The 18,504-nt window shown below is 42.3% G+C and overlaps 1 protein-coding gene across 2 annotated transcripts in view; it reads left to right on the top strand.

Annotated features, from left to right (window-relative positions):
- Window positions 1–18,504, top strand: part of NEGR1 (neuronal growth regulator 1) — a 1,157,771-nt gene that overhangs the window by 974,763 nt on the left and 164,504 nt on the right. Inside the window, exon 7 of one of the 2 annotated variants that reach the window (XM_060232019.1) lies at window positions 8,213–8,254. The exons of the other annotated variant lie outside the window; for it this stretch is intronic. Coding sequence (XP_060088002.1) covers window positions 8,213–8,254 — 42 coding nt within the window. The remainder of the gene's footprint in view (window positions 1–8,212; window positions 8,255–18,504) is intronic. 2 annotated transcript variants of the gene reach the window in all.

Genomic DNA, 18,504 nt, shown 5'->3' with positions numbered 1-18,504 from the left:
TGTTTCCAATTCACTTCCTAATAATTCCCAGCATGGAATTGGCCTTTTTTTATTGTAGTTGCACACTGTCTCAACATTTTCAGTAAGTTATCTGCCATGACCCCAAGATCTCTCTCTTGGTCAGTCTCCGCCAGTTCACACCCCATTAACTTGTATCACACCCCATTAACTTGTATACAGGGACATTATGATACTGGCTGATTTGTTTCCAATTCACTTCCTAATAATTCCAAGCATGGCATTGGCCTTTTTTATTGTAGTTGCACACTGTCTCGACATTTTCAGTAAGTTATCTACCATGACCCCAAGATCTCTCTCTTGGTCAGTCTCTGCCAGTTCGCACCCCATTAACTTGTAATAGTTATGATATTTGGCCCCAAAGTGCATTACTTTGCACTTGGCCACACTGAACTTCACTTGCCAAGTTGACGCCCACTCAACCAGCCTTGACAGATCCCTTTGGAGTGCCTCACAATTCTCTCTGGTTCTCACAACCCTGAACAATTTAATGTCATCTGCAAACATAGCCGCTTCACTGCTTACTGCTTCTTAAGCTGATATCTGATTGATTTTATTGGAAAACATTTGCATTTTGAGAATAATCATTTATCTCTGTCCATTGTTCCATAGCATTTTCCTGTTTCCATAGGTTTTAGGTTTACTACCAGTAAAGCCATCTGGGATCAGAAAGAATGATCCCATAAGAGCACTTGTATAAATATAACATAGAAATCTGAAGTTCTTAATCCATCTACTGTTTTCCTACTTCTTGAGAACTCTTATGTAGCTTTAAAGGAGCCTCTGTTTAGTTCTCAGCTAAAAAAAAATTTTGCCCCCCCCAGACAGAAGGAAGAGACAGACACAAGGGTTTGGGTAACTAAAGGGCCACTTTCTTTCTTTATTACATTAACACAAGGGCTATAACATAACAGGCAGCACAGCAGGGCCAGGGGACAAAATACCCTTTCCCTGCCGCATGACAGGTGAACCACCCTGCCCCTAGGTATAGCCAAAATACATGACTCGTACCTGGGCGGCCTAGCAAAGGTTATGCCCTGTAGTTCCAACACCCAGCCGCACAACTAATGGATGAATCCATCCATGCAAACCCAAGGCAGTCCATTTCATCATTCAACCGTCCCTCGCGGTCCAGGAATGATTTAGCAAGACCCCATGCCCCCAAACTGGGGTGCTACAGGTGCTCACCGAGCTACATAATGAAAGTTTAGGCCAAAACCCAGCCATTGTGAGGCCAAGCCTCTGCTTAGGCAGCTGCGCCCACTAAATGCCCAACACTTCCTTAAGCCCAAGTTTCAAATCCTCTAAAAAGGCGTCATTACCCTTATCCAAAAGATGTACACCATCACTCCTATATAAATCCGTGCAATCAGCCCAGATCCCAGGGTGAAGAAGAAAGTGGCCCAAACCCCCCTCGAGGGCTCATTTAAGTTCTAAATTGGCTTTGAGGCAAGCTTTCTCAATCGCCCATGGGTCCCAAGCCGCACGCCATACCCAGCGTGGGATCATGGCTGACCACATGATCAAAGCCTGCAGCCAATGCCTCTTGATGACTCTAAAGTCATCTTTGGCCTGCAACACAAGGGCTTTTCCCTTGAGCAGGCCTAAATCATTACCACCCAGATGTATCACCACAACATGTGGTGGCAACACGTGCACATCTTCGAACAAGAGGGGCAACAGGCCCGACCAATGGAGACCCCGCCATCCACGCCATTCAATGGTGGCCCACTTGCTGAGCCCCAGCTGTGACCCGGCCGAAGTCCTCCTGGCCCGATGGGCAACCCAAAACACGAAGCTGTGTCTGCATATGAGGACACGTCATCTCTCTCCACGGACCACAGCATCTGAGAAAAGAAGAAACAATTAATAACATAGCCCCCTAATAACATGATGCCAGTTACTGCAGTGCAAGAGGGCAAACATAACCCTTATAGGCCAAGGAACACCACCTACCAAACTTCTGAATGAAAGGCAGGGAGTACCCCAGGGCAGCAGCAGTAGATGCTGCTCCATTACGGAAGGAATGCATGCCGAACTTAACTCCTGACAGGCCCAGCATAGCAAGGGCCTTGCACGTGACTGTCCAAAACTGATGCTTCATCAGGGGACTGCAGTTACCGTGACAGAACAACAGGCTGACACCCAAACCACGAGCAACCATGTAGTGCATTAAAGCTGCTACAGGACGGAGCTCAACGTCAGAACAGGAACCCAAACTAATAGTATCCCCCTGTTGCAGTTGATCGGTCTTGGAACGATGAACTGTAACATATACAGATCCGCCAGCTAGATGAATGTCTTGGGCCATCAAGGCACTCCCTGAAACGTCCCGTTTGGACTCTGCCACCAGCTCACTCACCCGGAGAGCCCCGAAGAATGCCATGAGAGAGCTGGCATGAAAGAGCAGTGTTTCGTACTCCGACACGCACACATGGCCCCAGACCGATCATAAACCCCTAAGAACTGCAGGGGAAATCGGTTGCCTAGGATCCCACCTGGGCCCAACTTTTCTAGACCAACCTTTCAACATTTTCTTAATGCGGAAGTCACCAGTATTCACCTGGAAACCCAAAGCCTTACTAGCGAATGCCAACGCAGACAACCGTCCCCGAATAGATCAAACTGCTAATCCCCTGCGCCTTAAAGATACACTATAGTGGAGTAATTGCTCCACTGGAAGAGGCCATCCCCTCTGGTAACCAACTTTGCTCCTAAAACTTTCAAACTAGCATACTGCCCTACTGTACGATTTTCTGGTACTAGTTGTAATGGCAAGACTTATTGCTCTGCCGGTTTTGACCCGCCAATCATCCATATCCTGGGAGGCATCATTGTCGGAAGAAGATCTGTGTCTGGGGCCAGCTGGCAAAACCTCTGCATCTGTTTGCAGGGGAGAGCGTCAGCCACCCCATTAGCCACCCCAGGCACATGCCTGGCGAAAAATAAAATATTAAGCCTCAGGCAATGTAGAGTGAAGGCCCGCACCAGCCTCATCACCCTGGGGGATTGGGAAGTGAGGGATTTGATAACATGCACCATGACTAAGTTGTCACACCAAAAGTGGACTATGTGGTCTGCCAACTCATTCCCCCACAATGAAATGGCTACCAAGATCGGGAAGAACTCCGAGAAAGTCAAATCACTGTTCTACCCCGCATCTACCCATTCCTGGAGCCACTCCTCTGCACACCAGTGTCCGCGAAAGTAGACGCCAAACCCAAGGGACCCTGCTGTGTCTGATGTAATTTGCAGCTCAGCTTCCAGCTATAACTCAGCCCTCCAAAAGGAGACACCATTAAAGGAGGGTAAAAACTCCTTCCATAGTAAAAGGTCCTCCTGCATGCTGAGTGAAATCCTGATTTGGTGATGTGGCTGGCGTAATCCAGCCATTGCATCACGCAACCTCCTCAAAAAGGGGTGACCAGGAGCTACCACCTTACAAGCAAAATTTAAGTGACCCACCAACTGCTGCAGCTCCCTCAAGGTCGCCTTTCGCCGCAGCAAAAACTGAGCAACCATTTCCTAGAATTTTGTCCCTTGGGAGGCGTGAAGTTTGTTGGAATGAATCAAATTCAACCCCCAGGAACGTCAATCACTGGGTAGACCCTTCCGTCTTCTCATGGGCTAGAGAAATGCCCAGCTCCGCCAACTGTGCTGCAAAGGCCACCATCAAATGGGCGCACTGGCCGGAGCACCACACCACTGGGGAAGTGAGGGCCAGCACAGCTAGAGCCTTTGCCATCACTAAAAGTGTTTGTGGGATCAGCAAAGCAGAGAGTGAGACAAATAGGAAGCTTCTCAACTCCCCCTACAACTTTTTTTCCCCACAATTTCTTTTGGGGGAGATACCATGGTGGCAACCTGGGGAAAAGGTCAGCTATCCGTTTCCCTCTGATGTTGCCTCAACCTTGGGTCCAGAGAGTCTGCAAGGGAACCAACAACTATAACCAAAGTGCTATATACAAGGTTCCACATTCCACCAGAAAAATTATGGAACTCACCAATTATAGAAGGAGTTACTATACATAAAGTACAATGTATATAGCACTTTGGTTGTAGTTGTTGGCATTCTGTTTCTGTGGATTAGGGAAGAGATAGGATTTTTTTTAAAAAATGATATTATAGAAATACCAGGGTTTGAAAGGGATAGAAACTCAAACTATCATAATATTTACTGGATGATCATGACCTGTAAGTCAGTCAAATAAATGTAAATGTGCTACAGATCTGTTTTTCAAGGTAAGCCACTTTGTTTCCTTGAATATTCTTATAGCGATCCCCCCCCCCCTTTATATAGTTTATGATGCCATTGAATTTCCTTCTTGAATATAGGAAGGAAGGTACATTTGTATTTAGAAGGGCTTGTAACTTCTATGAGAAACCACAGTGACACCCCTAAAAAAACCCTTTAATTTCTTCAGTGTCACAAAAATAAAATGTTATCTCAGAAGACCAAGAAAGATTATTCATGTCATCACCACTGAATAATGCTTTTAAAATAATGATAACCATATCATCTGGGAAACTAAAGAGTGAGAAAAACTAGGCAGATTTGATAGACCTCAAATCAAATTAAAAGAGAATAGAGCAATAAGTAACAGATAGTTTCAAGAATGCTCATCCCTAGTTCCTATCTGTACAATGCTGATTATCTGGATTCTTTCTGGTAACAGAATTGCTTTTATCCTTGCCTTTGTTGATTGAGCACAATGTTCATTTAAAAGAGTAAAATAACATTTTTCAGAAATCTGTTTTTATTTTAATGAATGGCACATTGCTTTTGCTTTATCTACAGGTGAAATATTTCCTTCGTAGACCATTTCACTGCTCTATGCAACCACTGACCTGTGCCATGCTCCATGGCTTGGTCACAGAGCACATGCTTCACATCCCAGGTTCAATCCCTGGCCTCATCAGTAAAGCTAGCAAGTGTTAGGAAAGACCTTTTTGTGCCTGAGATCCCAAAGAACGACTGCTGCTTGGAGCAAACAATAGGGAGCAAAAGGACTGAGTCTGAATAAGGCTGGCTTCGTATCTTCAACCTTAATAGATGGTCTAGAATCCTCCATATGGCATTCACATACATTGACATTGTTGTGTAAAGAAGCAACAGTGACTGGAACAGTTATACTGACACAAGAAATCACTTTCTGCTAATTGTGAACTATTCATGTGAACTTCACAGGTTTAAAAATAAAAAGGTCACCATGCTGATACAAGTCACTACTTGGAAGCAGCACTTTCCAGAAAGTTCATGCTCTTACTTGGTGTGAATGGTTTTAATATACCTAAAACAGGCCTGCTTTTTTCTAGAATGAAGGCCATCCTGCATTTTTCCATTTTTCTATGGAGAAGGAAATGTTCATAAAGGAAACGATGTTTTAATGCTAATCTTTTAAATTATTAATATTTCACAAGCTGATGCATGCATGCAGCCATGATATGAAACATTTTTCCCACGCTACCCACATTACAATATACATGTTATGTCCTGCATGCACTGTGTGAAGTGGTCCCCATGAAATATACAGAGATCATTTAAACGTCCTAAAGTTACCTGGAAATTAGAAAGAATGTTCTAAATGTAAGCCTGAAGAGAATTGTGTTTAACAAATGAGCTCCCAGCCTAGATAGCTGACCTTTGTAATAAACAGGTCAATAAACTAAATGCTGGTTGAACTCCCCTGCCCCCCCACCCTTTCATGCTAGAGCTGCCTCCTCCTCTGGTGTAGTAAAGGTTCCTCCTTCTCCAGTGTACTAAAGGCTCTTCCCCACAGCTAGCTGCCTGATCTGGAGCCCCTTTTCTATGTTACATCTGTTTGCAGACTAATAGTGGTGGGACAGAAGGAACATCTTTCTTAGGGATACAACAGAATTTCCATAAATGGATATTTTTTAACAGTTTATTAATGATCTCAGCTGGATTAGTCAATTCCTAAAACATGAGGACTGACTGGAGAATTTCTTGAGGTCTCTTCCAGCTGTGTATGTACAAGAACCCATCAATGGATGTGGGATCACATAGACATTTGATAAAGATTATTAGAGACAGGATTCTTTCTTCTGACAGATGGGGACAAGAGTTAACTATAATATCCACAAGATTTCTTCCAAGCCAGTGATTTGTTATATTTGTTATCTGGAAATAAACAGGATCAACATCATGGCAAAATATCCAGGCATCTTCAATGGATTAACCAGAAAACTCAGTTAGGCACCAAATTGTGACAATATAATAAAAGGGTGAGTGTTTCTGATACGTTGTAAATTTCATAAAGCCCAATCCTCTGCCTCTTTGCTCAAAAGCATGCCCCGCTTGATTGTGGCAGGAAGAAATTGCAAGCTCCTCCTCATGTCAAATTTTCATCTATATTAGATGCTAATTTCTGTTTTGGGTTTGCTGCAGTCATCACCACATGATCCCTAAGATATAAAGTTACAGGGTTAATAGCTAGAATTTCTTTTATGAAGGTGTGTTTTGGTGTTTTAAGAAAATGAAGAACTTCTGAATATTTCAAGTGTGTCTTAATATACAGGTTATCTCTTCTCTTGAGATGTAGACAAAGTATAGCTAATACATACATAATTCTAATGTGGTGAGATGTAGATTTAAACCTCCCCTTCCCCCCCCCCCCCCAAGTTAATGTGTGCTAAATGTGCATGAAGCTTAAACACCTCTTTGCAGCTTTTTACAGTATAATAGAGTGATGCTTGAATTTGATCTCAGGTAATGCCATAGTGTTTAAAGACAGCTGTCTGGGCAAAATGGAGGGAGAATTAATATGGTCGCTTCAGTCCTTGGTTATGATTAACAGTATATGATATGAAATAATAGCCTTTCAAAGGGCACACGTTTTAGCTTCTCAAATGAATTGTGAAGTTACTGCATTGCAGGTCAAGGTCCTCAAGTAGCATAATTATCAGAGAAGTGCCAATCCAAAATGGTTTTCCATTTTAAAAATGTGATGATTTATAAGAGAAGTTGATGGTAATTTTTTGAGATCTCAAAGAATATGCTTTACAAAAAAATCAAGAGCTCAAAGTGTACAATTTTAGTATGCTTTTTCATCATTTTTCAATACAGTAGCATTTCAAAGAAAAGGTCATTTGAATTTCTCTCTTTGAGGTGTATATAGATTTGGTATAGGGTTGAGTCTGGCCTGTAAGGGGGAAATGCAACAATGAAAATACTGTGGTATGATTCCAAATATGCTCACCTCAAAATGAGTTCAATTAAATCAGTGTGAATTATTCCAAGTGCCTATGTTGGAGGACAGTCATGTTTCTATTTTAAAATGCTGCTGGGGTTTCTACATTATTAATAAAATCTGTCATCATTTGTTTTTTGTTTAGCATTATTAAAAATCAGTGAGAAGAAAAAGTCCTTGTTTAGAGAGAAGACCTAAAATATATAGATTGTTATATGACGTATGAAACCTTTCTGATACACTTTACAGCTTGGTTAAGGATGCAGGCTACCAGTGGGAAAAGGTATAAATTTTCATTTTGTTTGTTTGGAGCATTTTCTTCCTTGATTTTAAAACACTAAAAGATATTTTGTCTATCTCAGTGGGCTGTTGCACACACACACACACTTTTTACATGATCCAATATGACATCTATAGCCATGGATGGCCCATGCTAGCCTAAATTGCACAGGCTAGCCTGATCTCATCAGATTTTGAAAGCTAAGCATGGTCAGCCCTTATTAGTACTTCAATGGGAGAGTACTAAGGAAGTCTAAGGTTGTGCAGAGGCAGGCAATGGCAGTCCATCTCTGTTTGCTACTTATTGTAAAAACCCTATAGGGTCGTAATGCATTGGTTGGAACTTTATAGCACTTTACACACACAGTCATGATGAAATGAACATCAGGTGCATTTTGTATCTCAATTCAATATTCCACCATCTTAGGTCAGTGAAGGCAGTTTGACAGAAATTTTTCACTCAAAGTGTTGTATTCTGATTTCTGCATCATAGTGATGCATCTGTGTCCTTGAACAGAGTGCTGGCTTATTGCATGATTTTCACCAGACATGTGAATGGTTCTGACAGGGTTGTGTTCATAGTCATCCTCATGGATGCCTGTTGCTGGATGACCTTGACTGTCGACTGTCTCATTTTGTATTTGTCTTCCATATGTGATTAATATCCAAATATTCTTTTTTTTTTCCCTTTTCCCTTTTTGTAGAAATTATTGAGCCTACTACTACTAGTCCTGTCTCAAGCCCAGGTCAGTATCCACATACATCCCCGAAGTATGCTTGGGTACTCTTTTTCACTCTATCTCTGTCCCCGGAATGACAACATACCTGTTGTCATATCAAAAACTTTCAATTATTGTTGGGCAGTATGACTTGTAATACTACTGTACTCACTCTTTCCCGTCTTTGTGCATTCACCGTCTGTGCTGCTTTTCAGACAAATGATGTTTTGTCTTGGTAGATTTCTTTCAAGAAACATGTCTCCATTTCTTTCTGTTTCAAAGATCACACAGCAGAAGTACATAGCATTGGCTTAGTCATGAAATGCCTTTGCTTTTCTATTCCCTTTGTGGTATTATGTATGGCAAATGGATTATTGGTTGTTTTGCTGGAAGCAAGGCATTTTGTTTTAGCTCTTCTTCTGTGAATGTTGTTTTCCAATATCTATGACAAAATACAGAGATATATTAATGATGAAGTATATTTTCTGTGAGTTTGTCTTTTAATGTGAAAAACCTATCAGAAGGATGATGCAAGATAGGTAAGGAAATGTTATAAATTCCTGCTTACAGTACTAAACCTTCTGTACATTCATCTGCTCTATTCATTTGAAGTTAGAATCATTCATTGGTCCTTGGGGGAATAATCCATTATTTATTTCATTCCTTAATTTATGTAGACTTGCACAGTGGTAGGAAACTATGACAGATTAAGAAGAATAGGCAAATCATATTATGCTTGCTAATTACTTCAGAAAAGTCCTCTCCTAAAATCAGAATTGAGGAAATGGATCCACTCTGAACACAAATTGCTATCATTCTGAGTCATTCCTACCATTCTGCTCTATATTCACAACAAGCTGGTTCAGCTAGTCCCAGCAAGGATTCATTACTGATTTTTGTGGTAGTGCAATTTTTAGTGTAGAAATTTGTCCCTTACTGGAAAAGTATGCTTTTCTGGTTAAGATTGTACTTAATCTGCCTCTATATAGATTTTCTTCTGTTTTCTGCAGTCTATAGGACATACTTTAGCTGCATTTGGGTTGCCAATCCCCAGCTGGGGGCAGGGGACCCCTCGGTTTGGAGGCCCTCCCCTTGCTTCAGGGTCATCAAAAAGCAGGGCGGGGGGGGGGACAAAATGTCTGCTGGGCACTCTATTATTCCCTATGGAGACTGGTTTTCATAGAGCATAATGGAAAATCAATTCATGGGTATCTGAGGCTTTGGGGGAGCTGTTTTTTGAGGGAAAGAAACTAAATTTTCAGCATAGCATCTGGAGCCTCTCCTCTAAACACCCCCTCCCCCAAGTTTCAAAAAGATTGGACCAGGAGTCCAACTCCTTGAACACTGAAAGAAGGTGTCCACAACCTTCATTATTTCCAATGGAGAGAAGGCATTTAAAAGGTATGCAGCCCCTTTAAATGTGATAGCCAGAACTCCCTCTGGAGTTCAATTGTGCTTGTCACAACCTTGCTCCTGCTACACCCTGAAAGTCTCCTGGCTCCGTCCCCAATGTCCCCAGATATTTCTTGAATTGGACCTGACAACCCTAGTTATGAGTTAACTTCAACCCAAAAATGCCTTGAAGTAAACAATTGCAATAAATGAATGCTTACTATTTGTTTGGCAACCAGGTGCTTGGCATCTTCTTGAATTGCACTGAAATATTTTTATATAGCTTTGTTTGATCATGCTGTGTTGTTTTAATTTAATTTTTTTTCAGTTGTTATCAACTATGGTAATAAATCCTCATTTCACCAGCACAGATACTGGAAGTGGCCTTGTACTGAGGTTCCCAGTTAGGGTTGCCAGCCTCCAAGTGGGGCCTGGAGATCTCCTGCTTTTACAACTGATCTCCAACTGGCAGAGATCAGTTCCCCTAGAGAAAATGGCTGCTTTGAAGGGTGGACTGTATGGCATTGTACTCTGCTGAGACACCTTCCCTCCCTAAACTCTGTCCCCTCCCGGATCCACTGCCAAAGTCTCCAAGTATTTTCAAACACAGACCTGGCAATCCTATTCCCAGCTGATGTTCATTCTTGTTAAGAAAGTGTATCTGAACTACTTGTTCCCAGAAAATATTTCACAGATTAAGATGTGCTATGTCTCTATGAACTCTCCTTTGTTGTTGTTGTTGTTCAGTCGCACAGTCGAGTCCGACTCTTTGTGACCCCATGGACCAAGTCACGCCAGGCCTTCCTATCTTCCACCATCCTTCAACGTCTGCTCAAATTTGTGTTAGTTACATCAGTAATGCTGTAATAGACGTTTTTCTGATACTTCCGTGCTTTCTCCATAATCCAGCGAATGTTGGCAATGTGATCTCTAGTTCCTCTACATCTCCAAAACCCAGCTTGAACTTTTGGTAGTTCCTGATCGACATACTGCTGAAGCCTAGCTTGTAGGATCTTTAACATGACCTTGCTGGCATGTGAAATGTGTGCAATGGTGTGATAATTTGAACATTCCTTGGCATTACCCTTCTTTGGGATTGGAATATAAACTGATCTTTTCCAATCCTGTGGCCACTGTTGTGTTTTCCAAATTTGCTGACATAATGAGTGCATCACGTTAATAGCATCATCTTTTAGGACTTTGAATAGCTCAACTGGGATACCATCATCTCCACTCGCTTTGTTGTTAGTAATGCTTTCTAAAGCATTTGACTTCACACTCCAGGATGTCTGGCTCAAAGTCAGCGATTTCACTGTCACGGTTGTCAAGGACATTGAGATCCTTCTTGTATAATTCTTCTATGTATTCTTGCCACCTCTTCCTGATCTCTTCTGCTTCTGTTAGGTCTCTACCATTTTTGTCCTTTATCATGGCCATCTTTGCACAAAACGTTCCCTTGATTTCTCCAATTTTCTTGAAGAGATCTCTTGTCCTTCCCATTCTATTATTTCCCTGTATTGCTTTGCATTGTTCCTTCAGGAAGGCCTCCTTATCTCTCCTTGCTGTTCTCTGGAAATCTACATTCAGTTGGGAGAATCTTTCCTTTTCACCTTTGCCTTTCGCTTTCCTCAGGTATTTGTAAAGCCTCATCAGACATCCACTTTGCTTTCTTGCATTTCTTTTACTTTGGGATGGTGCTGATAGCCGCCTTCTGTACAATGTCACAAACCTCCATCCATAGTTCTTCAGGCACTCTGTCTATCCTCTAGTTCCTTAATCCTATTCTTCACCTCCACTGTATATTCATAAGGGATGTGATCAAGGTCAAACCTGTATGGTCTAATGTCTTCCCAGTTTTCTTCAGTTTAAGACTGAATTTTGCAATGAGTAGCTCATGATCCAGGTCTTGTTTTTGCTGACCACAAAAAGTTTCTCCATCTTTGACTGCAGAGTATATAATCAATCTGATTTCTATGTTGCCCATGAGGTAATGTCCATGTGTAGAGTTGCCTTTTAGGCTGTTGGAAGAGGGTATTCGCTATGGCCAGCTTGTTCTCTTTACAAAACTCTATTAGCTTTTGCTCAGCTTCATTTTGTTCTCCAAGGCCAAACTTGTCAGTTGTTCTGGTTAGCTTTTGACTTCCTACTTTAGAAATTTGTATTTTGTAGCAGCCTAAACATCAGTAGGTTGGCTTGGTTATCTAGAGGCACTGCAGATCTAAACTGTGTAGTATTGAGAAGTATAGACTCAGAACATTTCACAGGCACTTGGGAAAAAGAATTTCCTTTTGAGCAATGAAGGGAATTGGTGTTTCATGAGTGGTTCACCAATAGCCATATCCTCCCTTTTTCTGTGATAGCCTAGCTACCTGCTACACATGCCATATTTAAAAATCAGCCAAATTTAAGTCAGACTCTAATTAGAAAGAATTCTGATGGTTCTGTTGAAAAAAGATATGGAATACCAGACAGGGTGGTAGGCAGACATGCAGGGAAGTTGAGAGCCACTGACTTCCTTTCTCTGTCCTTTTCTGTCTTCATCTCTACTTTAATGGCCTAAAGAGTGGAAGGTAATGGACAGTCTCTCCAGCTTTCTCTGCTGAACTTCAAAATCTGATATGTGGACTTCAAATCCAATATTTGTGCTTTTATGTTCCATTGCATTTGTCATGTCTGTTACCTGTATATTAGTGTTAGTATACTAATAGCATACCTTTCCAGGTCACCAGGTGCTAGTATGATGATGTAACATGTGAATGGGATAAAACACATAGTGTATTTTTAAAAAACAGGATGGAGGAGGGAAATCAGCAGTGAATGGCAGCTGAGAGAGAAAGAGAAGAGAGAGACTTTCCTTCCTTTGTGCTTGCTACAACATCCTCTGCTTGATTGGGGGGGAGGGCAGGTGAGGTATTAATATGAGCTGCAGTCAGGCAGTGATATGAGCTGCAGGTTTTGTATTTGTCTCCTGTTGCATTTAATGCATTTAGCATGTGCTACATTATCATGGAGCAATACAGCACCAAAAGCCTACTTGCCCAGGCTAGCACTCATGTGCTAATGAGACAGGCAGATGGATCAATGACAGTAAGTACATTTGAACCTGATGGGGAATATTAACAAGATGAAAGGATTTACCCATGACATCACATATAAAGTGGGACTGAAGCTCCATTTTAACATGATAATTCTAAGAAGTAGTCAGACTGTCTGGAATGTATTCTACCTTACATGCAGCTCTTGCCGCAGTCCCTGTTTGCAAGGAGCCAGGTGGTCTGGCTCTTCCAGAGATACCTATACAGCTACTTTCCGGATGCCAGGTACTAAATAGCTGCCTGTTGAGGATTTATAACACCAGTTTCTTTTCAAGGATCACCTTTACTGTGCTGCCGGCTCAGCTTCCTATGGGACACAGATCCTGAATACTTAGCCACCAAGACTTTTGCTCCAGTAGCTGACTTACAATCACCTGAAGGCAGCTGCAGCAGCAAAACCAACGCAGCCTGAGGCTCACTCAGAGCTTCAGCCTCCCATTTGACCAAAATTATCCTTAGTGCACATTACCTAACATAAGGCAAAGTTGCCTGGACTTGCCTTCATTACCTTTCTTCCGGTAGGGTTGTAATTAGAAAATGCCAGACATTTATATGTCTGGTCTTTTCTTATGCTTTTTTTTCCCTGATAGAAAATGCAAATTGGCTGTTGACTGCTTCGAAACTGGACACCTAAACACCCTGGCAACTTGGTCAGTGTTACTGCTGGATTCATTTATTCTAATCTGTACATCAGAACTGTGCCAAGAGGCACATCTCTTCCCATATGCGCTGCTTAAGCAACTAGGTGATTGGTTGATGCTCCACAGCTCCAAGGACAGCTGCTTCCACCTGACCTCTCCAGCCATTGATAGACTGTTTTGGGAAGGATCCTTCATCCTTAGATGCCTCAGACTACTCACCTATGCTCAAGCAAACTATTCCTTCCATTCCTAATTATGATCTAAACAGTCACAAAGCTGACCTAATTATGATTACTCTCCCACACACACACTCACACAGAGACACCAAAGAAGATGACTGTGGAACACGGCCAAATTGAAGGGAACTGAAAAAATTCCTGCTCAGCCTCATAAGGCAACTGACTTATCTCACATTATTCAAAAATAGACTTACTGTGTCTCTGATACCTTCTGTCCTCCATCTGGTCTCCATGCTGCCACTCGGCAGGGTAGTGTTGATGGGAAATGAGGAGGAAGAGACATCATACTAACAATATGGTGTCATGAAACTAGAGTGACAACGTGAAATTGGAAGCAACAACACTGCATCAGCATGATGTGCTAGCTCTCCTCCCAACTCTTTGATTTTACCATACAGTTTTGAAGGGGCCTTAGATTATGAAACAATGTGGTGATGTCACTTCCAGTTTTGCGCAGAAGTGATATCATGCCATTAGTACAACATCATTGCTCCCATCCCTACCCCCTCTCCAATGTCTGGCAACCAATACTCCCTCTAAGTTGTGGAGTCTTGTGAGGAAAAATTCTTCATAAATTAGTTTGCTCTGGGGACATCCTTCCTGAACTAAGACAAAAATGAGTGAGTTGGAGGCTTAAAAACTGTGAGCTAGCTCACACTAATTCAGCTCAGAGGAAACACTGCTGGCAACCCTGTTCAAAAGGAGAGGTCAGGTGGGCCACTTTGCATCTAATGCCAGCAAGGAAAAAGCAGAGCTTGCTTATAAAGACATCCGATCACCTCTTTCCATCAGCTGGGCTGCTGAAGCATTATGTCCCTGTTAATGAATACAAGCAGGCATGGAATGGGCCTCTAAGAACATGGAGTTTGCTGGGAAAGTACCCATTCCCTATCTTTTCCTTCTAGAAGATCAGATGATCTGCTGTAGTCCATGCTTGGCTCAGGCGAAGCAGGTAGTCTACCTCTTCATTCTCAGCCAAGCCCATTTTTCTACAAGTTTACTAGCTTCTGCTACTTTGAGAGACCCAGGCTCAGGGACATCAGCTAGCCAAGAGACTTTGGTGGTGGATGTAGAAAGTAGGTTGTTGCCCACCTTCAGATTATTTTGCTGAAATATATCCAGTAACTCAAGTATCAGGGTCCTTCCAGATAGTTTGCATGCAGATGCAAAGTCACTGTTAGCGTACAGATACATCCCTGCTGATCTCAAACAATAAATAGAAGGCTGAATTCCTAAATTATTCTCTCCCTTGCAGTACAAGGAAGTATCAATTCACCTAATCTTCTCTTCATTCCTTCAAGTTTATGATGAGTCATTATACTATTATTTCATGCGTATGAACTCCAAAATGTTTATTTTATCCAATTAATAAACAGACTCAATTAATCCATTCTTTCCCTTCCACAAATCTTTAGCATTCCTTAATCATCATCAACAACAAGGTACTTTTTTTCCTTTTATTTCTTGTGTGAAGGGTGGGAGCTGGGAAGTAAACATCTGTGAACATATACTATCAGGCCATTAACCCATCTACACCAGAATGCTGTGCTCTGACTGGTATAGCTATATGGAGTCTCGGGCAATAAAGGTCTTTCCCACCATTGGCTACCTGAACTTCAGGACTGTCTGCATGCCAAGCATGAGCTCTTCCACTAAGCTGTGACCTTTTCCCTCATTGAAGCGCTGGCTGCTTTGGGGAAGGTGCCAATTTCCTCCCTTTTATTGCTTTGTGTGTGTGATGGTGGAAGTAGGTGTACCCATTATGTGTTATTTGTTTGTTAGCTTTTGGGCTTGGCTGACAGGCATTTGATGCCTCTGTGTCTTATGTGCCTCTTTGTAGCCCTATCTCCCCAATGGGCTTTTCTTTTTCCACCCATTCTTCTCACTCTTTCTGGCCTTTTTTTTTTTGGGCACAATAAAATGAAGAATTTCCCTTTTTGATTTGGGTTGTTTGGTGAGTAGGGCAAGGCTTCCCTGTAGCATATTTGGCTTGCTTTGGCTGTTGATCAGAAGGGATCTGCTGTATAGACTAATTCCTTAAAGTGTACCTGACCTCTGACAGTTGCACACAGTTATCTAGATTATAATAGATGTGTTGAGGGGATGGGTTTCAAATGTGGTTGCCTCCTTTTTTTCTGACCGGGTTTTCTGGACCCTTAACAACTGTCCCTTTAACAATTGGTGGACCACCTCTTCCAACATGTTTCTCCAGAAATTTTTAATTCTCCAACCCACAACCTGCTTATGGCCCCCAGGATGTTTGCCTGGCATCTACAAGGGAAAGGGCAGTCTTTGTGGTGACCCCGTCCTTGTTAAATCAGCTGCCAGATGGTACGCAGGCCTTTGGGATTTATTTAAGTTCCACAGAGCCTGCAAGACAGAGCTCTTCCATTTAGTTTTTCACTAGTCAGTTCTGTTTATGTGGTCTGCCTTTTCGTTTTATTGGTATTATGTTTTTAATTGCTGCCAATATTTTAGCTGTTGTTAGATGCCTCCGGAGCGCTTGGTGATGAGAGGCAATGTAAGGAAGAGACCGGCTTAGGCCCAAAACAGCAACTCTGATGAACTAAAAGGAAAGCTCTAACCTGCAAGTCGTTGCAGGAAGGGCCTGGCCTTCATTTTACCAGAGTTGCTGAGTCACCTTAATTAACAGCTGGACTGAATGGAGGGGAGAGGGCAGTGAGTCAAGGTTTTTTCTCTCTCTCAGAATAAAGCTAGGCAGAGGAAAAGGCTTTTTATAATGCACATCTTTCACAGCAGGAAACTCTCCTGCCTTTGAAGTTTGGATTATGTTTGCCTGATTTTAATTGATTTGTTGTTGCTTGTGGACCTCTGGAAGAACCTTAATTATCTTTGCCTAATTAATTACTGTTGTTGGAGGTCACTTCACCTTCTCTGCAATAATAAAGAAACTTTTGCCTGATCTGCTGGACTGGAGTATGGACCTTTGATTCGAGGATCCCAGGAGCGGATTTTGAAGTTGGAACCCTATATAGTAGCAGCAGCTCTGAGCTCAACATTCAAATAGGCAACAAGGTGAAAGAAGGCTGATTTATGGACTATTCAGAAGTAGAGATGTTATATAACATGGATCCAGTGTTATCCTCAGCAGGATTGGGGAAATCCTTTAATCAGGATGAGTCCTTTCGAAGACACTCCTCTGAGAAGGTTTTGACACTAGATTACCTCTAGAGGAATATAAAGATAACGAAACTGCTTTGAGGAGAGTGTTACAGCCCAGAAAGAAATACAGACTGATAAGGGAACAGACTCAGCAGCAAAGCAACAAAAGTGGACATGGCTCCAACAGGAGGGGTAACCAGTGGATCCAGTGCAGCAGCTATGTACTTTGATGATCTAGCTCCTGGGGCAAAATGGATAGCAGTTGAATATGATGCAGCAGCACCTAATAGGAAATCAAGGAAACAGATGGACAAAGTTAAGGCTCCCTGAATTAAGATCTGGAGATGATGTGGCAGCTTTCTTTGCTGTATTTGAAGCCTCAGAACAGGACTACCATCTGCTGGACACTCCATATTTGGGGGCTTTGCATAGGTGCTTGCAGGGGAAGGTTGCAAAATTACTGGCACAACTCCATCCCCCCCCCCCCCCCGGCAAGCAAGGGACTGTCTACATTTTAAACAGCTAGTTCTTTGGCGGTTTGGACTTTCAACAGAGCAACTTCAGCTAAACTGCCATCAGTCACCCCCTAGGCTGAAGAAAAACTACAGTGGGTTTATCAGCAGATTCCAGAGGGCATGTCTATGTTGGACTGAGCCAGCACAATTACATACATTCTATTATTTAGTAGAACTGATAGTCCGGGAACATGTTTATCAAGTTATTCTACCAGAGCATGTGGCATTAGCATGTGCGCAAAGGCCTGGCACCACCCAGGAGTTGGCAACAGTCCTAGATGAAATAGCTGCAGCAGACTATTTAGGCTTGAAATGGCAAGGACCAGGAAGGATGCCAGGAGGAAAATTTATGTTTTCCTCCAAGCAGTATAGACAAGAAAAACAGAAAGAATTTAGGGTGCTCCCTCAGCAGCAAACTCAGTTTGGAGCTAAGGATGAAAAGGGGTCGGGAAATTTAATTCCAGCCAGGGAGATCTGTCACTACTGCAGTTTATGAGAACATTTAAATGTTTAATGTCCCAAATTGCTAGCTAAGGTTGATAGACCCCAATTGAAGGTGCAAATAGTTTTGAGTGGTTTCCAAGCCCAGCCAAGTGGAATAACAGCTGGAGTGGAACAACAGCTGGAGGAGTGGAAAATGGACATTCAAGATCAATTGACAACTGGGGGTATGTTGGAAAGGATGCAGATGGATGGGGGGGGGGGGGTAAATTGGATTCCTGGAACTTTAGAGGGCTGATTGAGAAAACAGAGCAAAAGCAGGCAGTTGCCCAAGGCCAAGAGCAACAACCAAAGGGACATTTGAGAATTGATTACATTGAATTAGCTGAATTAGTCACCCTGCCAAAGAAACCTATCTCTTGCTATATCAGTCCAGAGCAAGCACATTGGTGTTCACTAAAAAAGAACTATGCAAGTGAAGCTGCAGGATTGTATTGATTTTCAGGTGATATGGGATAGTGGGACAGATTTGCCAAGTGTATCTGAGGATATTTTTCATGGGTTAGGACTCTGTGCAGATATAAAATAGAAATATGACCCAAAGAACAACCTGTTATATTTATGAAAGTAGCAGGAGTGGGGGACTGGAGTGATACTATCCCCTTCTGGTGGATAAGGGGCAGGATCTGCAGTTTCTCGTAGGCATGGATATCCAATACAAAGCAAAACAGATAGTGTCTCAACTTCCAGTAATGAGAAAAAACCAGGTGAAGGCAAGTGAACCTGAGTTCTATTCAATCCACTTGCAAAGTCTTTGACTGGAATGAGCAT

Source organism: Heteronotia binoei, chromosome 2 (assembly GCF_032191835.1).
Source record: "Heteronotia binoei isolate CCM8104 ecotype False Entrance Well chromosome 2, APGP_CSIRO_Hbin_v1, whole genome shotgun sequence".
Classification (NCBI taxonomy): Eukaryota; Metazoa; Chordata; class Lepidosauria; order Squamata; family Gekkonidae; genus Heteronotia; species Heteronotia binoei.
Note: the sequence above shows the minus strand (reverse complement) of the source record. Positions and strands in the feature narration are given on the sequence as shown.